This window comes from Podarcis filfolensis (genome assembly GCF_964270895.1).
Source record: "Podarcis filfolensis genome assembly, chromosome: 3".
NCBI classification, from domain to species: domain Eukaryota; kingdom Metazoa; phylum Chordata; class Lepidosauria; order Squamata; family Lacertidae; genus Podarcis; species Podarcis filfolensis.
The window spans coordinates 82,611,870-82,638,843 of NC_139606.1; the positions used below are offsets into that span (position 1 = coordinate 82,611,870).

The 26,974-nt window shown below is 40.9% G+C and overlaps 3 protein-coding genes across 6 annotated transcripts in view; 2 read left to right on the forward strand and 1 right to left on the reverse strand.

The window, feature by feature from the left end:
• Positions 1–8,185, forward strand: part of LOC310758295 (uncharacterized protein) — a 45,129-nt gene extending 36,944 nt beyond the window's left edge. For all 3 annotated transcript variants that reach the window (XR_014545677.1, XR_014545678.1, XM_083604412.1), the window contains 3 exons: positions 5,143–5,304; positions 6,502–6,636; positions 7,890–8,185. Coding sequence is in view for 1 of the 3 variants with exons in the window: in XM_083604412.1 (XP_083460538.1) it covers positions 5,143–5,294 (152 nt within the window). In the remaining 2 variants the exon portion in view is untranslated. The remainder of the gene's footprint in view (positions 1–5,142; positions 5,305–6,501; positions 6,637–7,889) is intronic.
• Positions 8,186–11,871: 3,686 nt separating this feature from the next.
• On the reverse strand, positions 11,872–16,181 carry NLRC4 (NLR family CARD domain containing 4). Its single transcript, XM_083604346.1, is given in 8 exon segments — positions 11,872–13,841; positions 13,847–14,029; positions 14,033–14,277; positions 14,280–14,356; positions 14,358–14,543; positions 14,545–14,631; positions 14,633–15,270; positions 15,996–16,181. Coding segments are annotated over 7 exon segments (1,206 nt in total). The 5' UTR covers positions 14,842–15,270; positions 15,996–16,181; the 3' UTR covers positions 11,872–13,622.
• A 186-nt stretch (positions 16,182–16,367) lies between these two features.
• On the forward strand, positions 16,368–26,212 carry YIPF4 (Yip1 domain family member 4). 2 transcript variants are annotated; one of them, XM_083604367.1, is made up of 6 exons: positions 16,368–16,765; positions 17,755–17,917; positions 18,921–19,092; positions 20,942–21,019; positions 21,571–21,684; positions 22,881–26,212. In XM_083604367.1, the coding sequence occupies exons 1-6, from the start codon at positions 16,660–16,662 to the stop codon at positions 23,016–23,018; spliced, it is 771 nt and encodes a 256-aa protein (XP_083460493.1). In that variant the 5' UTR covers positions 16,368–16,659; the 3' UTR covers positions 23,019–26,212. The 2 variants fall into 2 exon arrangements, with proteins under 2 accessions (XP_083460493.1, XP_083460494.1); XM_083604368.1 differs by lacking the exon at positions 21,571–21,684 and having other exon boundaries at positions 16,462–16,765.
• Positions 26,213–26,974: the final 762 nt, after the last annotated feature.

Genomic DNA, 26,974 nt, shown 5'->3' on the forward strand with positions numbered 1-26,974 from the left:
AGGGGAGATCGTTTAATTGGGCAAGAAGAAATGCTTGCAGTAATGGAACAATCTCATTAGCGCTATGTAGAATTCCACTCATTTTTTAAATAGTGAAATAGCTCGGTTAAAAAATAAAAATAAATAAAAACAAATTTTAAAAGGTAAGGAAACCAGAAATTAAAACCTCCCCCACTTCTTCCACAAGTTTTTCTCCCAGGCAAGGGTTTTTCCAGATATAATTTCCTCCAGCAACTTTAGTTCAAGACCCAGTAATTAAAAAGGAAGTGACGCTGTGGGTTAAACCACAGAGCCAACGACTTGCCGATCAGAAGGTCAGCGGTTCGAATCCCCGCGACTGGGTGAGCTCCCCTGCTCCCGCCCACCTAGCAGTTTGAAAGCATGTCAAAGTGCAAGTAGATAAATAGGTATCACTCCGGCGGGAAGGTAAACGGCGTTTCCGTGTGCTGCTCTGGTTAGCCAGAAGTGGCTTAGTCATGCTGGCCACATGACTGGAGCTGTACGCCAGCTCCCTCGGCCAATAAAGCGAGATGAGCGCCGCAACCCCAGAGTCGGCCACAACTGGACCTAATGGTCAGGGGTCCCTTTACCTTTACCTATATCATATAAGACATATCTGTATTAGAATGGTTTGGATCTGCCAATGGTGGGCTTGTTCAATGGCTGTTCCCTGTATACATGCATCCATGTTAATTCTGCTAGCAACGGTCAGCATGGGGATTAGCAGGGTTGACGTTTGGATTACAGGTTTAGGAATGCCAACATGCCAATCATCTGAAAGAAACACTATGATCACCACAGAAATGCCCTAACTTCTGTCTCTTGTACTGAGCAGTCCAGTTTTTACTTGCAAAGACACGGAAGCGTCTCATAACAAAAAGTATCTTCCTTGTCTCATGTGGTCTCAGGAAAGAAAAATGTTCTGCATAAATGGCCAACTGCTACTTCAGCTCTACGCATATGCTGCACTGCAGCTCATATATTTATCTCCCTCTCTCTGCCTTCATACTTCCTTTGAGAAACAGCTGACCCTTGCTTAATAAATTTCATGCTAGACACAAGCCCAAGTAAAAAAAAAAGACTGAATGAATAGACATCCGGATAAAGCCTTTGGTAAAATGAATAAGACATTGTACGGTAATGAATAAGATGTGTAGTCCACAACCCACTTACTCCAGAGCAGTCCAGTGACTTAATGGTACCATTCCAAGGTAAATAGATTATGGATTGCACTGTGTGTGAGCAGAAATCCTTCAATTAGTTTATTCAAAATTTATATTCTTCCTAAATATAGCCTATACTATACAACTGATGGCAAGCTGAATTATTTATTAGCTCATTTTCCAGTCATCCTGCTGATATGTGCACACTCTGCTTGCATATACATTCATGGAGTCAAAAAATGAAATAATGCCCTTATCCTATGAGAGCCTAGACCAGCACAGCAGGCCATGCCGTGCCAATGTTCTCCTGCTTAAAATAGTACCTGTTTGAAGAGGGGTAAATGCTCCACTTTTATTTATTTAACAGGATTTAGATACCGCTTAATTACAAAAACATCTAAGCGCTTTACATATATTATTTAAAAATAAATTGAAATTATCAAGAAAACCAGATATTTAAAACAAGCTAGCCTAAAAAATTTCAAAATAAATCAGTAATTTCAAAAATATACACTGTAAAAAGGTAAAGGGACCCCTGACCATTAGGTCCAGTCGTGGCCGACACTGGGGTTGCAGCGCTCATCTCGCTTTATTGGCCGAGGGAGCCGGCGTACAGCTTCCAGGTCATGTGGCCAGCATGACTAAGCCGCTTCTGGCGAACCAGAGCAGCGCATGGAAACGGCGTTTACCTTCCTGCCGGAGCGGTACCTATTTATCTACTTGCACTTTGACGTGCTTTCGAACTGCTAGGTTGGCAGGAGCAGGGACCGAGCAATGGGAGCTCACCCCATTGTGGGGATTTGAACCGCCAACCTTCTGATTGGCAAGTCCTAGGCTCTTTGGTTTAACCCACAGCGCCACCCGCGTCCCTATCATACACTGTAAGATGACATATTAAAATGCATGTCAAATATACATGTCTGGGTAGACTAGATTAAACAAAACAAAAACTTTTAGCAGGTGCCAAAAACCATCCAGCAAAGGCGCCCGCCTAATATCAATGCGCAGGGAATTCCAAAGTGATATCACACTGAAAGATCACTTGCAAGTATGGAATGAATATTATGTGGCACTGTAAAAAGTGCCAGTTCCAAAATATGCATTTATAGCAATGCTTTGGCTAAAGTAGATCATGCCCTTGTGTCCTTCTTTGTCCAGTGGGCTTTTCCTTTATGATGAGCTGTTTGAACGGTTTTGCTATTTTCTGCGTTGTACAACTGCACCCGAGTACTGTGGTCAGGAGTATTGTTTTAAATATATATTAATGTGATCTTAAAAGAATGACTGCATAGGAGACCATCGCAAACCCCAGCCTGTATCCTGTGGAGTCGGTCTGCAGACTCCATGGTGTACTTAGCACAGGGGCAATAAAAGAAAATAAGCATTAGCAGGAGGCCTTAGTTTCCTGTCCAGAGCTCAGCTTAGCTTCCCAGAGGAAGGAACACAAAAGTAGAGTCACCGAACACTGCAGTGGCCTGGCTGATGAGGCTGATTCTCTGTTACCTCACTGACAATCTCATTAGGGCGCTCTTGATGATGTTTGGCTATGCTTCATAATGTGAAGACCCCAATAAGAAGTTACTTGTTAGCCTCATGAAAAATAGCCGCTGCAGATAAACTTTAACGGCCAGTTGCCTCGCAACCAAAAGTCTGTCTCGTGAGAGAATCCAGTTGCTCTAGCAACAGCCTTTTGACAGGTGCTGAGAGCCACAGACAGCAGAGCTCGTACTGGTGGCTAGGCCAAAGGACACTTGACTGATACACCACACTACCCTAGACAAACAGATTACTTCACCAGCAACACTTGCTACCCTGTGAACTCGTAGTAAATACACATTTCAGAATGTGTTTTCTGTTACGGAAAGAAAGGAGCTCAAGGCATCAAAACACCGGTTAGAAAATTAAATACTTATACTCCGAATTCAATGGAAAGGAGGAAGGGATTTGCAAATCCCTGTCACCTCACTGAAAAAGACAGTGGCAAAGACATGAGTGCAATTAAGCTGGGGGGGGGGGGAGAATAATAGCGAAAACAGCTTTGGGTGGGCAGCATTTTCCAACTCCTGCAGTCTGTTTCGCCATTTGTTTTGTAGCGTCTATACCACCAGTTCTAGCCACCAGTGCAAGCTCAATTGTCTGCAGCTCATAGCTCGTATAAAATCAACCTTATTATTTTCCTTAGTGTTTAGTTCAATATTTAAAATATTATGTTTAGAAAGTTGGTGCTATAATCATATATACTAATGTTATGAAATATACCTGAAGGATCCTCTCAACCCTAACATACCAAATTGAGCCCTTTGGTCTGCAGGTGAGAGCATCCAGCAGGTATCATCTTATCAGGAGGTTTGTTCCACACAATGTAGGAATTTGGCCTTTAGGGTTGTGGTACCTACTCTTTGAAATCCCCTCCCTTTGAATATTAGACGATTTCATGTATGCCTACAGATGAGAAATTTTACGATTTTAATACAGTATCTTTTTCTTTTCGCCATTTTGGACAAAAATTCGGTAAACCAAAATTACTGTAAACAAAAATTTAATGGCAAAGGGTTAGAAAAAGAAGCTTATTGGGAAATTTTTCTGCTAGCTCAGACTCAGATGGTAATCAGTTATGTTGGGGAGTCACCTGCAGGGAAGGAGGTACATAGCATTCCCTAAAAACCACTAGCACATCACCTCGTTTTAAACGCAGGCCAATCCACAAACCTTTACTTTTAGGCAAATTGAGTTCTACTGACTTTAAAGGCAGAACATTGGTTTGACTTAAATGAGTTGTGGCTAGGGCTGACTGACCCACAGATGAATGTGTCCCTATGGTCATGTGACTCAGCTTCCACTGAAGTCAAAGGGACTCTTTCCTTTGACTTCACAGAGAGTTGTATCAAGCGCTGTTTGTCCGAGAAAAAGCTAATATGGAATTTAACTGAATAAACACTTTAGCAGTGAAGATTACAAAGTAACCTTTCACTTGGTCTTTTTCTTAAACAGAAGGGAGATGTTTTGCTGCCAGTTTGGGTGTTTATTTTCCAGTTTCCATAGAAAATAATTGGTCTCGTATTTTCTCTCTGCCTAGGAATAAATACCTTTATTCATGCTCCCTAAACTTAGCAGCACGCACAGCCAGGACTCATGCTGAGACTCGATCCAAGCTGTCTCCTGCCACAATTCACTGTGGACAGATAAGGCTGTACCATTTTTATGTGGGGCTTTGAACCACTGGATGAAAGTATATATTTCTTGCAGCACATTTATCCTGTTGACTTCTGCAGTTCCAGCCCAAAGATAGAATGCTAAAAAGAGAACAGTAGAGGCCATCAGGGCAAGAAGCCCATCAAAGACAGCACCCACTGCATATGCTGTTATTTAAAGCATTATTGTTTTCCTTATTACCCTAGAGTCCATCTTTATCATTATTGTTCCTCTTTGGGAATATTTTAGGCCAGGTTAGTTAACATGGAAAATACTAAATATACAGCATCCTAAAATACAGGCATTATATGTAACAACCCAAAACCAGCCTAAGCAAATGAGAAAGAAAAGGTGTGTTGGCCAGGGTTTTCTTGCTGGCATTAAGTTATATGGCATGGTCAACAAGAGCCCTGAGCAATATTAGACTGACCCATTTGCTGTCATTTCATCACACCTCCTGGAGAGCCAATATTTAGGGGTAAGCTCAGCTTTTCTCCTTAACAACCTATATATATTACTGAGGATCTCTGTTTGCTTAGTCCAATATGGAATAACTTGGGCCACTTTAAACAGTATGGCCAAAATTGTGGTGGACCCTGGGGTCTCAAATTTCAACAGCACCCTGTGCAATGGCAAAAATGGATGGTCCTGCCTCTCACCTTCCATTCTACAACATAGTTGCAGTTTCCCTTGTGGTGCCCCCAAGGCTCCACACCCAGGTTGCGATCCCCTAAATCCACCATGTCGGAGCTTCACTTAGTGGGCATATCATTTACACACTTTTCAGGGCCAACTGGAATCCCAGCTACAACTTTCCTGGCTTGTGTACTCATGCGCCTTTCAGCAAGTCCCAGGAAATTGCAAAATGGGGGAAGAAGGTTTGTTTTCCTGGGTCCCAATATAACATCATCCCTAGCCCCTGGTATGGCCTGGCTATAAATACTTCCAGGTAAGTCTTTTGCTGTTATATATTATCAGAAGTGAGTAGCAGACAGTTCTGGTGGCCTGGAGCTCGAGTCAGGTCCATGTAGGGGTGGGGGCCAGCCGGGTACATTTGCCCTGGGCCTTGAAGGGCTAAGCCAGGGGCCGCTGCCAAGGACCAGCTGCTTTTTGTTTGAGCTTATAACTTTGTCCTAACAAGGCTACCACCCTGGGCCTCAGAAGAGGTCTACACTGGCCTGGCTCAAGTACTTGTGCTTCTCTGCTCTCCAGTTCCTGTTGTGCTACCTTGGCTCTCCTACAGCCTGGCTAGGGTTCTTCCTAGTACTGCTGTGCTTCAAATGTTTTATCTGGCTACACCCTCAGCCAATCCTGACCCCCTGAATGAAGACACCTCAATGAAGCTTGCAGACAACACTTTGAAAACCCCTGATCTAAAGAACTCCTCCCACCCCATTAGGCCATTAAGTGCAGAGTTGATGGTTACTTAAAGCTACTACTATGTGATGTGACAGAGTAACCACTCCACAAAGATTAAAACTGTACAAGTGGGATCAGAAAGCAAGTATATGGACCCTTTTGACAATATGGCAAAAGACTGGCCTACATTCACTGCCTTGAGCAAGTACATTGTGCCCTGGGATCCTCCCAAAAAATAAACTGCCAGTATTGTTGAACTAATAAATTTACATAGCGATAGCAGAGGCTCACTAGAGGTTTATCATGGAACATACACAACAGAAAGTAGGCTGCAAAAAACATGCTCAGGTAGACAACTGGAATGCTGGCCAATAACTAAATGATGATGGTGGTAACAACATACAGTATTCATTTCCAGTTCAGTACATGCACCAACAAGAACCCACAAGAACCCACATTTTCAATTTCTTTCTGCAAGTATAACCTGTAAAATACAAAGCCATTTACCTGTACAAAACATATTGAATATTTATTACTGAATGAAGTGTGCCATTTCATAAATGCAAGCTGAATTTCAATATGTTTTATTACATTTTAGGTCAAAACAAAAAATTTTTTTCCTTCCAGTAGCACCTTAAAGACCAACTAAGTTAGTTCTTGGTATGAGCTTTCGTGTGCATGCACGATACCTGAAGCTATCTGAAGAAGTGTGCATGCACACGAAAGCTCATACCAAGAACTAACTTAGTTGGTCTTTAAGGTGCTACTGGAAGGAAATACATTTTAGGTGTCATAACAGTAGACGTTGACTGAGGTGAAAAGAACAACACTTGCTGCGAGCAGTCGGAAATGGAGGGAGCAGTCCGAAATGGAGGGTATGCCACTCGCGACCACAAAGTTTTTCTCTCAAGTTCCAACAGTGGTAAATATTTTTCAGTGCCTCCGTGTGAGGACTGCATTATTTAAACAAGCCTTTAGCTATCCTTCTGAGGCTTGAATGAGTCATGTCTCATATTAATAGGTTGCTGTGTCTCCTCCAGCTGTGAAAGCTTCTGTCCTTATACAGTGGTGTTGTGTTTACATAAGGCCAAACTGCAATACATACAAATGGCCATGATAGCAAGGGGTGGGAGTCAACAGACCCTTTCCCAACTTCTGATCTCTCTCTGTTCCCAAAGTGAGGTTTCTTGCATTTAAAAAGCCCACCAGGCTACAGTTACATGTGTCTATGTCAGTGGTTCTCAATCTCTGTCCCCACCCCCAATAGGCCACTTTAAACTTCTGAGGGTCTTGGCAGATTTTTCTTTTTTTTTATATATAAAATTTTTATTGGTTTTTTAACACTTAATAGTAGACAATACAAAACAATACAAAAACAAACAAACATATAAACACGTATAATTTCTTCACATTTTTTTCCTAAACCTTCTTTCATCGACTTCCTCATACCTCCCCTTTCTGCATCCCTGTTTTGAAGTTTTCCAGCAAGCCCCAATGTCAATTTATAACACTTTTTTCCCCTTTGAATCCTTTTTCTCATATCCATTTATTTTTCCCCGCAATTCTGTTTTACCTGACCCAAAACATTTTAGCACTCATTAATTTTGCAACAGTTCTTGAGATAAACTTTAAATTTCTTCCAATCTTCTTCCACCGTCTCTCTCCCTTGGTCACGGATTCTGCCAGTCATCTCCGGGTCTTGGCAGATTTTTCTATCAGCTGTAGAATTTGTAATGTGCTGTGCTAGCTGATACAAGATTTTTAATTATTTTTGTTGCAGCTTTTATTTATTATATATTGTACTTTATTGTATTATTCAATAGAATAATGAGGGCTACCATAGCAAGGATGCCCACATTCTGCCTGTCTGAATTTTTAGTGGATGGAACAGGAAACACGACTGTAGCAAAGCAATGTTGGTCTCATTTTGTGAGCAGAGGCTGGCAGAACTGTTCTGGTTGAGACACAGGATGACCCCTGACCCATCCAACCTGTTCCCCGAATGACGAATCTGGGATTTGGAGAGCTACTAAATTCCCTTCTACTGGAAGAATTTGAAAATATGCCAGCAATGTAGGTTTTGTTGAACACCAGGTATTTCACTTGCTGATCTGCTGGCCAGTCACTCGCAGAACTTTATTTCTTGAAAGATCAGAGATCCATTTTTTCTTGCAGGACCAGAACCAGTGTTCCCATGCTATGGCTTAATATCATAATGCAGCCATTATCTATTTGACAGACACTATCATATATACATTGCTGAGGATGAATAGTTTTCATGGGTCAAACTGGAAAAAAAGGCACAAGGGAAAAGAAGAAGCATAACAACATTGCTTTCCTCCATCAACCCTTCAGCATGCCTGATAACCCCAAATATATATGCAAATAGTCTGTTTATCTGAACTCCAAAGTAAGCAAATATGCTGAATGTATTTCTGGTCATTCAGAAAATAAAGTTTCATTGTACTCAAGAGCTCCACAAAAATAGAAATCTATTTGGTTGTGGGGGAGGGAGCTTTTAAAAAGTGTTTGCTTTTCTGCAAGATCTTTAGCTGTCGTTGTGGTCTTCTTTTTCCCCAGTTGCTTTTAACATCACACAAAAAGCTAAGAAAACACTTTTATATGATTCCAGGCTGGATTTACATCCTCAGGCAACTAGAAATAAACAGTTGCTTGCCACAGATGTCAGAAAGATTTTCTTCACGTGAGGTGTCACTTTGTCCTATAGCCTGAAGGCCATGAGATGATATGTAGGCAATACATGTGGTGTGTCAATAGAAATGTCACATCTGTCATGGCAAATGTGGGAAGTGTAATACTATAAGAACAGAAAAGTGGTGTCGTGCATTTTGTACTCTGCCACACAGAAGATGGAAGAGTAAAGTGTTGCTGCATTATCCTCTCAGCAGATACAGATATTTTCTTCCCTGTGCTGTTCCTGTTAGAAAGTATGCTTAGATAAGGCTGCCTAGATTGACACTTTGCACCCAAAACAGAGCAATCCTGGGGTGTAGTGTGTGGGTAAAGTCCTTTTATTTAAAATGCATCTCTGGGTTATTTGTGGGGCATAGGAATTCGTTCTTCTTCTCTTTTTTTCAAAATATAGGCCCCTCACAAGGTCTGAGGGACAGTGGACTGGCCCCCTGCTGAAAAAGTTTGCTGATCCCTGTTCTAAATCATGCATTTGGGCTTGCAGACAATTTGTGTTTGTGTTTTTGGGTAGGTGGATCAACCATCGCTTTCTGCTATTCCCCTTTGCGTGGCCACTACTTCCTCAATGCTGCTATTCTGGCTGTGCCTGTAACTGTTTCCTCCAGGCTCCTGAATGGAGGAGTGTAGCTTTATTTTCTCTCTCGCATTTGATCCCTCCGATTTGCACAAAACCAGAAAACTGCACAAGCAAACCACATCAGAAGTTTCTACAACAGATATTGAACAGTAATCTGAAGTGTGTTGAGAATTTACAACTGCCTAGCTGCTTTTGCTGCCTAACTGCTTTTCTGGGAAGGGATTTTTTTTAAAAAAAACAACAACCCAAAATCTGTGTGCTATCTTTGGTACTTTATTGACATGACAGAATCAACAAATTAGAAGGCAGGGGCAAAAGGGAACATCCACTGGCACAGGAGTCAACTCCTAGGGGCTGGGGTCCCTCTGCCCCCCCAATAAAATATTTGAGGATATTTGCTATTCAAATGGTGTTCGTGCACCATGTCATGTGATTGATTATGTGGGGCAGGGCTTACTTAGCCCCCCCCCCATATTTTATTCAAGTTTGCACCCCTATCCACAAGTATGAATAGGAAAGACCAAAGTTGCTCTTTATATGCAAATTCAAATACCTGCAGGTGTGAACTACTACTGTCTAATCTGAATGGGCGGGGTGGGGGAGTGGATTAACAGCTTGATAATGTTCAGATCTCCTTCCTGGATGACTGCCAAGTGGGGTGGGGGCGTGGAGTCTCCCATTTAAGTTACCTGGGGTTTAATAATGGAAGTGAGTGCTGGACCATAAAGAAGGCTGATTGCCGAAGAATTCATGCTTTTGAATTATGGTGGTGGAGGAGACTCTTGAGAGTCCCATGGACTGCAAGAAGATCAAACCTCTCCATTCTGAAGGAAATCAGCCCTGAGTGCTCACTGGAAGGACAGATCGTGAAGCTGAGGCAGTACTCTGGCCACCTCATGAGAAGAGAAGACTCCCTGGAAAAGACCCTGATGTTGGGAAAGATTGAGGGCACAAGGAGAAGGGGACGACAGAGGACGAGATGGTTGGACAGTGTTCTCAAAGCTCCCAATATGAGTTTGACCAAACTGTGGGAGGCAGTGGAAGACAGGAGTGCCTGGTGTGCTCTGGTCCATGGGGTCACGAAGAGTCGGACACGACTAAACAACAAATGTTCAGATGTGGACAAGCCCCAATCTGCTCTTGAATTCTATTACGAGTTACAGTTCTATTCCAAAGACGTTATTGGGTTACTTGAATTTTTCTGGTTTCTTTCTGATTTTTCTCTGGATTATAGTCATGGAGAAATAGTGACACCCAGTGGCTAGGAACAGAAATCAGAATAAAATTCTGGACTTTAAAAAATAATTTTCCAAAATGACTTTATAGGAGGGGGTGGGAACCACATGTATAATTACAATGAAAAAAGGTGGAGGGGGGAAAAACAAATATAAAACACACTATAATTAAAACCAAATGACATAACTAAAATAGTAAACTTTTTTTTAAAGTGGCAAGGTATCTTGGTATGTCCAATAGCCTGTGGGTCAGATGTTTTTCCCAGACACTTTGAAGCAGCCCTTAGTAATTCTTGCAATAATCCCAACTGGGTTGTTCCATGAAGAGGAAGACTGAGCTACTATATAACAGCTTGTTTGACTACAAAGACACACATCTACACAGAAAATAATACTTTAGGACCGATAATACTAAAATACATAAGAAGTAAATTTCTATACCACCCTTCAGCCAATAATCACAGAGCAGTTTACAAAATAAAAACAGAAAAATGCATAATATAGTAACAAACAAAAACAAGAACCCTCCTTCAGTTTAAAAGGCCATAGATTGTTTAATTAGCCAAAGGCCGGGGAGAAATGTTTTCACCTGTTGCCTAAAGATATGTAATGAAGACACCAGACAAGCCTCCCTGTGGGGAGCATTGCACAAATGGGGAGCCATTGCAGAAAAAGACCATTGCTGTGTTGCCACCCTCCGGACCTCTTGTGGGGAGACACTTAAAGAAGGGCCTTGGATAGTGAAGGCAGGGTCTGGGTCGATTCATATGGAGAGGGGCAGTCCTTGAAGCATTGCAGTCCTGAGCCATTTAAGACTATAGGTCAAAACCAGTACTTTTAATTGGGCCTGGAAGCTAATCAGCAGCCAGTGCAGTTGGGCCAAGATTGGTGTTACATGCTCAAACTGTCTTGCTTTGGTGAGCAACCTGGCTGCCAAATTCTGCACCAGATGAAATTTTTCAACCATCTTCAGAAGTGGCCCCACGTATAACACGTTGCAGTAATCTAACTTTGATATTTAAAGCAAGGGTTTCCTGGCCCCTAGTTCACACACTTAAGCTGCAATCCTAACTCCACTTACCTGGGAGTAGGCCTTGCTGAATTCAGTAGCACTTCTGAATAGACATGATTAGGATTGCACTGTTAACCACTAGCCTACACTAGAGGAAGAGTTCCCTTTACGCACTAAACATTTTTCGGCACACACACACTCAAAACAGGGTGTGCACATCCTTGTGTTGCTCCCCTAAGTATATTTGTCTCTCTTTACATTTTTGCATTTACAATCTACACTGGTTTGGACAGACAAAAACTGACAGTTCAGATCAGTTTGTATTATTTAAATGTATTTGCCATATTATTTTTTTTAGTTTTTAGTATTCCTAAATATTCTTTCTTGTTCATGTCATTATAGTCAGCCTCTTCCATGGGACAAATTGTGATGGATGGTCCATGAGTGGTCACAGGAACTAAACCTCCTTGGCAGGGGAGGGCAGGATACAAATAATAATAATAATTATTATTATTATTATTAAACAAAAACCAACAAAAACCAACACTGAGTTAAAGGGCATTGATATTATTTTATTTATTGTAAAATTTCTTCTAAGTGGCATACATGACTCTGCCCTCCCTATTTTAGCCCCACAACAACCCTGTGATGTGGGTTAGCCTGAGAGACAGTGACTGGTCTAGGGTCACCTAGTGATTATATTTGCGTGCTATAAAGTGTAAAGACAATTAATGTTCTGGCGGCGTGCCATTTGCTCGCCCAATAAATTAAGTGACGAAGGTGATCAACACATTCCAAGTCTCCACTGATTCAGGGCAACTGCTGCAATCATATGAGACAGGTCAAGGCCAGGGTGACATGACTTTTCTGTGTAAGAATTTTAATTAGCAACAGCCTGGTAATACTCATAAGCTGCTGAAAGTTAACAATTGCTACTGTTTGGGATTTATACCAAAAGGCTGTTTCTTTAACAATCCTCTTTCTCCTAAAAAGGAGATTAGACATTTATCGGATAGTCATCTACTACAAATATTACAATCCTTCTTCTAATCTTATTAACAAGCCTCTAAGGAGCATTAAGAACACTTTTATTACACTTGTGGGAAATAGTCCAACTAAAATGAACCCTAAAGCTGCTTATCTCTAGGCAAAGCCAGTACTTTATAACTAACTGATGGGACTCCAAATCTCAACAAAACTCAACTCGGAAAGCTATCTGAAGCTAATTTTGAAATGACTTGTTCCTGTAGAACTTCATTGAGTGCAACGTCACAGATGCACAATTGCACAATTGCCTTAAAAGCATTACAGAAAGCTTAATCCATGAAGTTGTCTCCATCCAAAGCCAGCCCTACTATTAGGCAGAGAAGGAGGCACCTCAGGCAGCAAATTTTGGGTATCATGAAAGGGCAGCAAATGGTTATGTTATTTAATTTACTTTTCTGTTTTTACAGCCAGGGAGAGAAGGGGTCCTTGTGGGATCTTCTGCTTCAAATATTCAAATAACCAGGCTAGTTTTGTGCACAATGCACCTTGACATGGGGGGATGAGGCACCGTTTGCTAATCTGCCTCAAGCAGCAAAATGTTTGGGGCTAGCCTGGTTCCGCTTGCTCACATTTTAACATCCAATAATGAGTACTATAACTTACCCTACAGCTGGTTTTACAGCTGGCCCCAATATATTTTTCTACAACTTTGCACAAACATTTATTTTTATTATTTACTTTATTTATTAAATTTGTACATCTCCCTTCATCCAAAGATCACACGACAGTCCACATTAATGTGGAACCTCAGATACTAAGAGTCTGACAGTCTCCAAAGTTTTTTGTTATCTTTAGGAGGCTATTTTCTACCCAGTCTGACTAATGACCTACCTGCATTATAGAATCAGAGAATTGTAGAGTTAGAAGGAACCCTGAGGATCATGTAGTCCAACCCCCTGCAATGCAGGGATATGCCGCCGTCCCATACAGGAACTGAACCTGTGACCTCAACATTATGAGCACCACGCTCTAACCAACTGAGCTATTTCCTCAGCTTATTATTGACACTGATTGTCAGCAACTCTGCAGAGTTTCAGGCACTAGTCTTTGCCAGCTCTATCTGGATATGCCAAGAATTGACCCTGGCACCTTCTACATGCAGAACATAATGCCTAACCACTCAGTTATAATTTGGGATAGAACAGCAATTTGATTCAGTTTGCATTTAAATACGAATCTACCTAATTCTCATTATTTGAACATATAATGCAAGTATACAATATGATGTACTGTACAGTAAAATAAGGATGAGGCTATTTAGTGTTTTGGTTATTGTTGCACTTTTTTTTTTTACAGGTCATACTGGAAATGTTTCTGTCCCTTGTTTATGGTGTGCATTTCAAATGCCTTGTTATTCTACTAATGGCACACTCCACAAATGAGTTTCCAAGAACTGCAACTAGCGCTTCTTCCACTTGATAATTTCCTTCCTTTTTCATGGATTCTATTTCTGATGACAGATCATGGGAAGATGGCAATCCAAAAAGACTGTCTTGCTGATGAATGGCTGATAGGTGCCTGATAATTTTTCTGGTGGCTTCAGCTTATAATCTACAAGTATACAGAAAAAGAAAGAAAGAAAAAGAAGTAAACTGCGGTATGTAGTAATAATATCTGAGATGCTATTCATTCTTAGAAGGTAACTATGCCCTCTGGCCTCCTCCTCATCCCAATTGGATGTTAATAACTTGGAAGCTCTCCAAGTGTATTCCTGGAAAGACTTATGAAAAATTCAAGATACCGGCTTTAGTCTCTGAGCTGTGTATTTATTCATGAGGACTATAGCTAGCAGGACTTGTTCTTTCACACTGGATAAATCCTCAGGCTGAAAATCAAATTTGTGGTCAAATACTCCCTCTAGTGCTAAATCTCCACAGGGGTTTATGCTTAGGCGAAAATGGTCTTCACGAATCCCTCTGCTCTTGTGCTTGTTTCCCCCCGCCAGCAAATCATGTATTGTAGAGAAGAGAATGGTTTGTTTTGTGGATTTAAAGTAGTTTTCCCCACTTGGATGGCACAAGCAATAACTACAAACAAAGGGGTCTTCATATGGTTCTTGACCTGATTTCTGAAAAAAAGAATCTGTTGTATCCAGTTGAGACAACAAGCCCTCTGCTAACTGGCCTTTCAATACATTTCTAACTAGCTGTTTTGCACTTTCCTCAGCCAGATCACCTGTCTCATAAATCAGCAACCCAAAAAGCCTCAAACTTCTAATTGACTCAGTCTTTGTAGTAACAATGACTGTTTTTGAATTTACAAATGTCTTTGATCACTGATTCTATTTCTGTGCATCTCTGGGTTTTGAATTCATCATATCCATCAAACAGAAAACTCCTGTTTGCCCATCTCATATTGTTCTGTAAGAAGTTGCTCACACACTGTTTCATACAGTCCAGCCTGAGTACTGCTCAGACTGATAAAGAAAACAAGCTTGAATTTTCTCATTGAATGTTGGTTTCCATTAGCCCACAACCAGGCAATTCTTTTGAGGAGAGTTGTTTTTCCTTTGCCAGCTTCTCCCTCTATTATGCAGGCTGCCATATTTCGAAAAGTTGTTGAGTTTTTGTTTTTGTTTTGCAAAATCTCAAAAAAAACCCCAAGGTTTTAAAAGAAAATTCACCAAAAAAATCAAGACTTCCGAGATGAGCTGCCATACACCAGACATTTTAACTGATTTTAGAAAATTCCACCTGGACGTTACTTTTGACAGACAAATCCCAGCTATGTCCAGGAAATTCCGGATGTATGGCAGCCCTAATGAGCCATCTTCTAGTTCATCTAAAAGGACATTTAAAGACAGCTGTCCTAGCCTCCAAAGCAAAGTATCTGTATAAGTAGTTGTAAAATAAAAAATGACGTCAATTTATTCACGCAGTAGGTGAAAATTTTAAAATAATGGATACTTATAAAAGTCAGCTAAATCCTGAACCAAGCAATCAAGGTGTTCTTGAGACATTTGTCAAGCAGCACCTGAAAACAAACAATTGCAGGAACATCTTAATACAATGGTGATATTTGCTATTTGATAGCTAAATTGGAACAATATAAACTAACCATGTTGCTGGACTCTCAGCTCCAATCAAGGGTGCCAACTTGAATAAAATACAATACAATCCTAAGCGTGCCTATTCAGAATTAAGTCCCACTGAATTAAATGTGCTTATTCTCAAGTCACTGTGTACAGGGTTTAGTCCAAAATAGACCTTTGCACAACTCATGCTGTTTGTGTAGTGGGGGGGGGGAGAGCTTCCAGATTGTATCTGCACCCTAAATTGCAAATGTATGCACATTTTTCACGTCTGTCCTTATCTAAGTGGCAGCATGCACTCCCCCCACGCCAATTAAACTGGATTTCCTCCGTTTATGGAAAATCCAATAGGAGGGGGGGGGGACCAATATAAATTTGCATGCTACTCCATTGTGGACACACTGATGCGCACTCTGTGTGTGTGTGTGTGTGTGTGTGTGTGTCCTCCTTTCCCCCCTTTTCACATATGTGATGTTTTTGCGGAGTACAACGCTTCAAAGGCTGAAGTATGTATACAGCCCAGGTGTGAAAGAGAACCTAGGATACTCAAAGGTAGAAAACATAGCCAGCCGCTGTACCTCAGTGGCAGAATATCTGCTTTGTATGCAGAAGGAAGACCTCATAATAAATAATAATAATAATAATAATAATAATAATTTATTTATACCCCGCCCATCTGGCTGGGCTTCCCCAGCCACTCTGGGCGGCTTCCAACAAAACCTCAGGCTCATTCCTAGGCATATCCAGGTAGGGCTAGGTAGGGCAATCCCCAGAAACCCTGGAGAGCGGCTGCCAGTCAGTGCGCCGTAGACCCCACTGAGCTAGGTGGGCTGATCTGACTTCGCGTCAGGCGATTTCCAATGGGCGTGGCCAAGACGCGCGAGTTGCAGGGCTATAGGGGAGGGAGCCCGAGGAAGGCGGAGTTAGGCCTCCCGTGGCCGGATGCACTCCCATCCTCCCCTCCCTCTTCGCAATCGTCCACATCGAATCTATTTCCCCCTTCCTCATCGCGAGCTCCCATTCAGCCAATCACCGGGCTCGATGGCCCCGCGCACCAATGAGATTTGCCGCAGAGGTGGGCGAGGCGACGGCAACGAGGAAGCACTTTTCATCCCGGCCAATCGGAGAGGGCCTTACTGAGGCCCACTCGGAAGGGCGGCCTCACTGTTGTTTTGTCCCTCAGTCAGGAAGAGGCGGAGGAGGCTGCGGTGGCAGCAGCAGCAGCAGCAGCTTTGGCTCGGCTCTGCCTCTCCGGGTTGCTGCCGACGGGCTTCCCGGTGGTGTCGCTCGCTCGACGGGCCCTGCTTTCGAGGCTTTAAGCGGGCGGGGCGATGCAGCCTCCGGGCCCCCAACAGCCCCCACGGCCCCCGCCGCCGCCGCCCCTTTACGCGCCCAACAACGGGGACTTCACTTTCGTCTCTTCGGCCGACGCCGAGGGTAAGAATTGGGGGGGGGGGGTCTTGCAGTGGGAAGGAAAAGGGCGCCCCTTCCTCCAGCGCCCCTTCCCGGAGCTGCGTCAGGGGCGGCAGCCGCATACCCGGGGCTGCCAGGTTGAATAAGCGGGCGCCGTCGGGCTTCTTTCTGCTGTTTGGGTGTGGGAATGTGATCCAGTGTCAGTGCTCCGCCTTGTGGCCCCCGCTACAGGGTTTGCGTGGCAAAAGGCACCTGCGTGCAGATGGGGCGTGTTTGACCCGCTTAAAAAGAAGCAGATGGCGAGGAAGCTTTGTGGTGGTGGTGCATGCAAGCTTTTGAATGGCAAATGAATGGAGGGCTAAATAAAATAGGTATGTGAGATTGACAGGCCACCCACATCTTCGAGGCTTCTTCCTTTTACCTGCTTTTGGTTGCCTCACCCTGCACACAGGATTGTCTGGAGGGGGCAAATCCTGCCATGAGTAGGGACTGGAAACGTGCTTTGGGGATGACCAGTTTTGTGCTGGGAAGAAATGGATTAGGTGTGCATGGACAACTATATTGCAGTGCATTTCACACATCCTGTCTCTTCTGAGAAGGCCGACTTCTGTATTTTCAAGAACCACTGTGCTATTTAGACAGTGGTCTGCCAAATTCTTTGGTGCCCAGATGATGCGTATCTGATTTAGCTGCCACATCAACCTCCTTTGTTGACTGGGATTATTGTGGCACAGTAGGCAGTACAGTCCTGACAGGGGTCCTTAAGACCAACAGAAAAAAACAATATGCAGTGCGTCAGCCAATGTTCCACTTTGTTGGGCTGGGGGGAGCAGAGACAAAATGTTAGATCCAGGATAATTCAACGATCTCTTATAATAATCTTTTCTATAATTTTGTCATATTCCACTTTTTTGGAATATATGTATTGAAACTAATGCATATACACGTATTCTGTAATAAGGAAACTGTATTTTTGGCAGCTTTCTCATATATGTGTCATTTTCCCTGTCAAGATCTGAGTGGTTCAATAGCCTCGGCAGATGTGAAGCTCAACCTTGGTGGAGGAAATGGGGAATTTATCAAAGAATCTACTGCAACTACATTCCTGAGGCAGAGAGGATATGGCTGGCTTTTGGAAGTAGAAGATGATGACCCAGAAGATAATAAACCTCTTCTGTAAGTAACGTTACTCTGAGAGTCTTAGTTTAATTTTGTATTTGAAGTGGTTACTTGCTTTAGGTCAGTATTGTGTGTGAATGGTGAACAAGGATGCAATAGGAAAATCATTAACTCTTCATTAACTACAGACCCTTGAATAAAGTGTAGACACAGAATATTTGTGTCTCATTCAAGATATATTTTTTAGCATTATAAGTAAAGGTTAGAATTCAAGACAATTCATCACTGTTCATAGTGGACACATTCTCCCATTACACTAAACTGTAGTTTACCGTGATGTGCATGAGCAAGCAGCAATGAATCTTTGGCTTCTGCACTCCCCTGTCCTCTTCTTCTTGGCTGGGAAAAGGACTTCAGAAGTTATTGCTTTTCCATAACTTTGATTTGCCATGTTCTGTGAGGAAGAAACTGTGCCTAACTCTAATCTGCCTTAATTTCAAAGAAGCCAACTTCAAAATGTAGCTGAAGGCGGCTTGTTAAATCTAACAATAATTTTACACTTTTGCCTCTGTCTTAATGAAAGCAACTCTGTTTTTGTTAGCACCATGGTTGTGGGCTGTTTGTTTGTTGCCTTGCCTTCTTAGGTTTCCTGCGTGCTGCTATGGGGCAAATCTAGCTGTCAGGAACGTAGGATAAGCCTTGTTACTATTCGTCTTGCTGTTACAGAAAAGTGGCATTGCTTCCATTTGTTCAGTGATAGCTGAGGTTGACATGGGCAGAGAGCAATTTCTTTTTACTTTGCTTGTTGTGATTTATGTTTTCATTTCAGAAGCTGACTAGAATGCAAATATATAAAAATATTCATTATATATATAATTAAATGCAAAACATAATACAGTTATAATACAACATCTTAATAAACCTAAACCTAAATATATATTCTCAATAGCTTACATGAACATGTATTAATATTCTATAAATCTTTGAGCTACTTTGTTTTCTGGTACTTAAATAATTTCAGAAGCATATTTTGAAAGCTGTATTTTTTATATAACTTTAGGGAGGAGCTAGACATTGATCTAAAGGACATATACTACAAAATCCGATGTGTCTTGATGCCGATGCCTTCTCTTGGATTTAACAGACAAGTAGTAAGAGATAATCCTGACTTCTGGGGCCCTCTAGCAGTTGTCCTGTTCTTCTCAATGATCTCATTATATGGACAATTCAAGGTGTGTAAAGGCCTTTATCTTAAATAACAATAAAGGTAGCTGAGATATCACATGGTCTTAGGCAAATGTCCATTGAAAAGCATTTTTCTTGTGTCATGATCTGAAAGAAATGCACAGTTCTTATAAACATAGAATTCTAGAATTGGTAGGGATCCTGAGTGTCACCTAGTTTAGCCCCCTGCAATGCAGGAATTCTGCCCACAGGCGTTCCTGGGTGGGCTTGAACGACCAACCTTCTGGTTAACAGCCAGATACAGTGACCCATTGTGCCACAGTATGTTTTGTACAACTTGACATATAACCAGAGGTGAATTGTTCTGGAAAAGAATGTTGGAATGCTATTCCTCCCTTGCTCTTCTTCCCCTAGTGGTTCTTTATCTAGCCATGCAGTCCTGTGCATGCAACCATAGGGACATCATTGAGGGCAAAAACTCCTGAATACTCAGAATTCTAGCCAACAGATAGTTAGGTGTGAATGCAATATTCCAGACTGAAGAATTAAGTGATCTTTTGAACACACTAAGTCAGAAAAGAAATGAGCAACCCTTAGTCACCACCCCCATTTTGGATGCAATTATTCCAGTGCACAAAGGTAGGGCTTCTTCTCTTTATTTGTAATTTAAAAGCTCTACCAGAAATTGCAGTAGAGCTCTGATGACTATTGCCATCCTTCACACAGTGCTGCCGAGAATTACATCAGTGTATTTTCAGAGGCGCTCTAGGGAGGAAGGAAGGAAGGAACAGCAACCGTAATGCCAAGTTACTGTTGCTACATAGCTCTGGAGTACCAGCACCACCCAAGGAAAGCTTATAACATTTAACATTTTCTAATTTTGAAAAAGACATAAAAGGGAGGGCATGATAAAGGTGTATAAATTGTGTATAGGATTGGAAGAAGAACAGAGAGATAAATTTGTCTCTTTTGATAAGTAGAAACCAGGGCCACCCAATGAAGATGAATGTTGGAAGCTTCAGGAAATACCGTATTTTTCACTCTATAGGACGCATCCGACCATAGGACGCACCTTGTTTTAGAGGGGGAGAACAAGAAAAAAAAATCTCCCCTCTCTGCTCAGCGCTCTTCTCCAGGCTTCAGTGAAAGGAACCCGCAACCTCCGGAGCGTAGCAGGAGCTCCCGCTGCGCTCCGGAGGCTTCAGGTTCCTTTCTCTGAAGCCAGGAGAGTCTTGCTCACCTGGCTTCAGTGAAGGGTGCACTTCCAAGGCTTCGCGTTGCTATCGCTGAAGCCAAGAAGCCTGCATTCACTCCATAAGACGCACATACATTTCCCCTTAATTTTTGGAGGGGGAAAAGTGTGTCTTATAGAGCAAAAAATACGGTACTTCTCTACACAATGCATAGTTAAACTATGGAATTCACAACCACAAGTTGCAGTGATACTTTAAAAGTGGACTAGACAAACTCACGGAGGAAAAGGCTATCCATGGCCATTAGTCATGATGGCTGTATCCAACCTCCAGTATCAGAGGTGGCATTCCTCCAAATGCCAGCTGCTTAGGAACATGAGTGGGGAGAGTTCTGTTGTGGTCATGTATGACATATAGGCTTCCCTAGACATCTGGTTGGCCACTGTGAGAACAGGATGCTAGATGAGATGTGAGCTGGGTCTGATCCAGTGGGGTTCTTATGTTTAGCTGCAGCTTTTAAACCATAAGAAAAATCAGGAACCTCTGATGCCACAATGGTAAACTTTCTTCCTTCAATGGTTGCAAAAGAGGGGATACCTGCTAATAACTTAAAGAAGTTACCTGAGCTGTGTTCTTTCAAAATTAGTTGTTCTTGATGAAAGAAGATAGAGTATTGACGTGACTCTTTTAAACATTTCTTAAGGTGGTATCATGGATTATAACTATTTGGATATTTGGATCCTTGACAATATTCCTGTTGGCCAGGGTTCTTGGAGGCGAGGTAAGAACCTTGTGATAGTGGACTTGGTCACTGAACGTCAAACATGAATTACCTCAAAATTGGTTCTAACCATTTGCGTTTTCAGTGTTACATCGCTTAATAATTTCTGATCTGAGACTGCTTTAAAAATAGTACTTGGTCACTATTATTTCCATTTTAACATTAATACAGCAACCTAGAATGCAGAGTAGAGAAGGGATTTGATTCTTTCCACCGGGGATTTAGAACTGACTTTTGGCTGATAAGGCCAAGCATACAGGGTGGCAAAAGGGATTGATTGAAGATTTATGAGGTGGAATAACAGTGCTGATAATGTGATAGGTCAGAAAGGGACTGGATTAAGGATGGAGAAAGTGTTGGGAATAAAAGCAACACCTGGAGGGCCAGAGGTTCCCCATCTCTAGACAAGCTGAAGAAGAGGGTTTGGGGGAGTTGCCTTATAACAAAAAGTTGACCTCTTGAGCTCAGGTTGAGCAGTCATCTGAATCTCTTGTTGAAGCTGATATATTACTGGAAGGAAGTTGGTAACTTTGTTTATTTCAAATTTGCAGGTTGCATATGGCCAAGTTCTTGGCGTGATTGGATATTCTTTACTTCCACTTATTGTAATAGTACCTGTACTTCTAGTGGTTGGATCATTTGATGTTGTTTCTACTCTAATAAAAGTAAGTTCACTATTTTGTTTGGCAGAATGGCAAAGCTGACTGAAAAATATGGCAGTTCATTTTTCTACAGTTTATAAGCAGTAAATATGACTACTCAGCTAGTCCATATCAGTAAAGCATTGTTTGAAATCCTTTATGGCAGATGGGCAACAGATTAGAGTGCTTAGGTTTTATATATAAGCTGCCCATGAGTATTGGAGTTCAGGTTTTGTTCTGTTCATATTTTGTTACCTTATATTATTATATGCAAAACGGATTCTGAATTTTGTTGGTCTGTTACCCTATAGCATGCCCATTCAACTCCTAAGAGACTGCAATCTACTCCCAGTATAAAAAACTGGCAGTGGTCTATCCATTGCCATCGAGGATTGACCAGAGATGTTGAGCTTTTTGGGGGGGCATTCACCACAGTTGATAAGCTTTTTTTCAGGGGGAATGACATAAATTGCTCACCTCAAACTCCCCCGCTAACAAACGCACACACCGCTAATTCTTTGTATTCCCCATCGCCAAGATAAAACGCCAAAGACCACCCACTTGACGCTATGGAGGGATAGGGTGAGGGGCGGAGACATTCATTCTGCAGTTTTTTTAATCCCGCGATCAATAAGGATCCCTCGATCGACAAGGAACACCAGGGGATCTACCTGTCAGTTGCGGTCGACCGGTTAAACATGTCTGCAATTCAAAAACACTGTAATTTGTCTTGCATATTTTGCCATTTATGTGGCTTGTAACCTGCCTCAAGTAGAGTAATGTGGAAGGATAATATTCAAAAATTTAAATATTAGAGGAGCGTAATTTACAATATTGCTTCCATCCACAGGATGGCACCATTCCAGTGAGCAATTATTTCATCTGATGTAGAAGATCACATGACAACTGCAACTTTCACATTAGCTGTGGAAGCTCACAGATTTTCTAATGCTGCTTTCTTAATTGAATGGGACAGCTGGCTGAAGCACCCATGTGAACTGATTTTTCATTTCAGTCACTAAAAGGCAACAAGAAAAACAACGACTTGGAATGCCTTTGTGAATAGTTTCTTGGCTCCACTGATTTTCAATAGGCCTTGATTTTTAAGTCCTATGCTTGGTCACAAGTGGTTCTGCTTGTTCTAGATATAAATATCGCTTCTGGGGGAGTTTGAGGGGGTTTCATGCTATGTTAACATTTCATTTTCTTGTTTTTCTCAGCTTTTTGGAGTATTTTGGGCTGCATACAGTGCTGCTTCGTTATTAGTTGGAGAAGAATTTAAGACCAAGAAGCCCCTCCTAATCTACCCCATCTTCTTATTGTACATCTATTTTTTGTCCTTATATACTGGGGTGTGACCTGCAGTGTTGGCTTTGGACAGGAACAATGTCTTAGCTTGCCATGAGGACTGATGAAATGTTGCCTGATGGAAAATACAAATGACTGTGTCATATCTGGCTGTCAAGGTTTTAGTGGTAATCCAACTATATCTGTGTATATTATTTAAGCAGTTTTAGTTACATTAGAGATTTATAACAGAGTTTTAGGTTGAAGACTTATTAGATTTTTATTGAACAAGGTAAGAACATTGTGTTCATAGCCTGAAATTTCAGAATAACAGTTTGTTACTTGTGCCAAATGCACAAGGACCATATGATTAGTACATTAAATTGAAGTGGAATTCTGATTACTGTTAATAGTTCATTTCTTACTTTCAACACAGCATATTCTGTAGATATATTTATGAATCGGTCCTGATTGTTCAGACTAGACTGTAACCAAGACATGACCCTTAATGTGGTGTCTTGCACACTCTTGATTTGGCCATTACAAATTCTGACTCTTAAAAGTGTTTTATGTGCATCCGTATGTAGGTTTAGGTTATTTCCTTGTTGAAGGAGGGTTATAGATGCATAACAATTTGAGCATCCAAATGTTTGAATTAGTCACTGTTTTTTGATAAAATTGTATGTATGCCATAGAACATTTTTACAGTGTTGATTTGGAAATCTTTATGATAGTGGTGATAAATGGGGAGAAAGCTTTAAATAAATCTTATGGTTCTGAACCAAATCTTATAATGGAATAAACAATGCTTCTCCAAAACTGTACTTGTTTTTATAACACCTTGTTTTGCTGTTTTGACCTATTACTGTTCAGAGTGGGGTAATGTACTACTTTTTATGGTAAAATGCCACTCCTTAATATGAGATGATACCTGAGGAAGAATGGCAGCAGTTAGACTTTGATTAGCAACAGAATTAAACTTGTGTTTTGATGACCAGGATAATTTTGACTTGGCTCAAGAATATTATGGAAATGGCTGTTTAATATTGGCCCAAGATTAACTTTTCCCCACCAAGAAAGCTTGAAATTATAGTCTTAACTACAAGGACTTACTTAATATGATTTAGCATTTCCAAAGTACACCCTTGGTCCATGCCACCTATGGAGCTTTATGCCCATAAGCAGACTAATTATGTGTATCACCTGCTGGATTGGGAACCCCAGGCACTATTCAGATGCACATCTGAATAGGGATGCTTTTAGCACATGTATGCATTTGAATCAGATTCAGCTTTGGATGCACATCCCCACCCACATTCTTAGGTAAGCAGTCATGTGCTAGTAGGCAATGTCGGTTGTTACTCATACTTGGAGAAGCCCAATTGAAATCAATGGATATTGAAGCCATTGGTTTCAATAGGTCTGCTCTGAGTTACTTGGTTGGACATTGCCCAGTGTCTTCTCCCCCTTTTTAAAAGAAATGAGCTGGATCAGAGCCCTTGACAATTGGGATTAAAAAATGAACCTTGTAAAACTGCTAGTATATTAGCAAATTGTTTTCTTGGTTAGAAAAATAACAAAAAAGGAGACTAATTTAGCAGCCGATCAGCCTAAAATTTCTTTAAACTGGGTTCAGTTTAAGTAACTCTTGAAGTATATATTCTGTTTAAATTGAATTTAAACAAATTAAACAACTGAGCAGTGCTTTTTATGATAGCAAGTTTCTAGTCTGAATCTTGCACTAAACCATGGCTTATTGAGCCATGACATTGTGTTATGTGTGAATTGTGTCTAGCAGCTTAACAATGGCTTTTAATGGCTTTTTGTTGGCTTACAAACCTTGCTTTCTTTTAAACATAGATTGGCGTAGTTAACTTTGGTTTGTTTGCCCACTTCACCCCAGATGCTCACCAAACTGCAAAGGCACAAGGCCAAGAACAGCTGGAAAATAAATCACTTGGAGAAACAATCCATAGTTTGATCATCTTTCGGAAAAATTGTGGTTAACCTCTTTGTTAGGCAAACCATGTGAAGCAAGCCACTATGTATGAATCATTTTGCCTGTAGGCCGTGTTCATTATTCAACTAGGCCCAAATTATTACTGAAAAAATAACTCCTGGGTTAATTCCTAGTTTGTATGTACTGTGTTAATTATGTCTATAACGAGTACTTTATTGAGATGTTGCCAAATGTTTAGCCCTTAATCTAAAATATTACCTAATTTCAGTAGATCGTAACTTTAGTAGAGTCACTTCCTGTATTAGAATTTTCTATGTTCCAATTTTCTCAGGTTGCTCTTGCAACTCACCCCATCAGCAGAACCAAGAACATGGGAAGGCTTTTATGAAAGCTTCATAGGTGCATTCCATGAAGATATTTATGTAAGAATCTAAGAATAACTTGACGTACCTAATTAATAGAATGACCCATGTATAAGTGATACATCTAATTATAAATTTTCTGAAAGTGTATGCTAATAGTTCCAATTAGCATATGCTCACCTCAGTAATCCTGTGGCCTTTTTAGAACCATGTATGATTAAATGGCCTAGCGACAATCAATTGGCGTTTTTTATGAGAACCCCGTATATACAAATGGAAGTACAAAAAATGTTGCTGCTGTTTAAAATGTAAATAATAGCATTGCAACTTTTAATAACCATTTTAATTACTAATATTGGAGCCCAAGGACAAGGACTAAAGTTCATTTTTCTAGTTTACAGTACATGGAATATACAGTACAGGGAATATGCAGTACAGAACAACAGTATGACACTCTTGACTAACGGGGAAAGATAAAATGCAATAGCCCAGTCTTTTTGAACTCACGTAAGTACAGTAACATAGACTTGGTATAATATCTAGCTCCTTAAAGCTGTTGCTGCTGTGTTCTTAAACTTGTACCCTAGAAGACGTAGTGTGATATCCAACTAAGTTAGTAATATCCATCAATTTCAATGGGTCTGTTCTAGGTATGGCTAACATTGAATACCGCGCTCAGTTTGGATTAAAGTGTATATTTGTAGTGTGTATTTGGATTTAACATCAGTTTGTATACACATGAGCAGAATTGCTTAATGTTTCAAAATATATTTCACCTCTGCATATGCTATGCAAAGAAATGGTTGGGTTATTTAATGGTTCTAACAGTTTATAACAAATGAACATTTTTCGTTACATTTGATTACTATTTTTAGGCTAGGCATATATGTAAATACAGTAAATGTATTTTATAAAATTTGGAATTAAACTTGTTTGCGCAATATGTATGAAGTTTATTTGTACTCATTAAACCTCCCAACAACAGCATTTCCCCCCTGCTCCAGTCTTCCCAATTCAGTCCTCCAAGATCTCCATACCTATCCTGTTTAAACTTGTGCATTTCTAAAAAGAAAATTATTTTTATAAGACTCTGGATAACACAAGCTTTTGTTATACCTGAAAACATGTAACATTTCTGTTTGACATCACCTCGGAACAGTTCTGCCATGAACTTCTTTTCACTGCTGATGGATATGGGTACTTATCTGTGACTGGAGTTTGATAAAACCCGCTTTGCTTTCATATTAAATATTTTGTCCTTGGGAAAAAACAATTCCAGTTTACAAACACAATTCCCCTCATACTTTTATATACATGACTGTTTTAAGGTGAAGATGCCAAAACTTTATTTTTGAATCCAGGAAGCTAATATTTTCATGTGCTATTTTTTCTTTCCTATATACCAGAAAAATCTGATGATTGCTTTTTGGTCTTTTAAAGCATACATTGCTAAAGTTCATAATAACTGGTAGTATCAGCTAAATACAAATTCACAAGCAACTGAAACAAGTCCACTTTTAATTGCACATTCCCTGGCATTTTGCTACAGTCTATATTGCAGTCGGGCCCTTAGCAATTGATAGCAGTGTTTTAAGTGTGCCCAGCATCATTCTCTCGCCTCTCATTGAGAGGTAGGACCCTTCTTACCCTCATGTTTTCTGTTTGTCAAATTTTCCTTATTTTGTATGGATATTGAAAATTTGAC

What these genes read in the sequence shown, in the direction of transcription:
- YIPF4 (XM_083604367.1), top strand. Translation starts at nt 16,660, where the DNA reads ATGCAGCCTCCGGGCCCCCAACAGCCCCCACGGCCCCCGCCGCCGCCG. An exon ending in GAAGATAATAAACCTCTTCT is followed by an intron (nt 17,918 to 18,920) that starts GTAAGTAACGTT and finishes ATATAACTTTAG; the next exon opens with GGAGGAGCTAGACATTGATC. An exon ending in CCAGGGTTCTTGGAGGCGAG is followed by an intron (nt 21,020 to 21,570) that starts GTAAGAACCTTG and finishes TCAAATTTGCAG; the next exon opens with GTTGCATATGGCCAAGTTCT.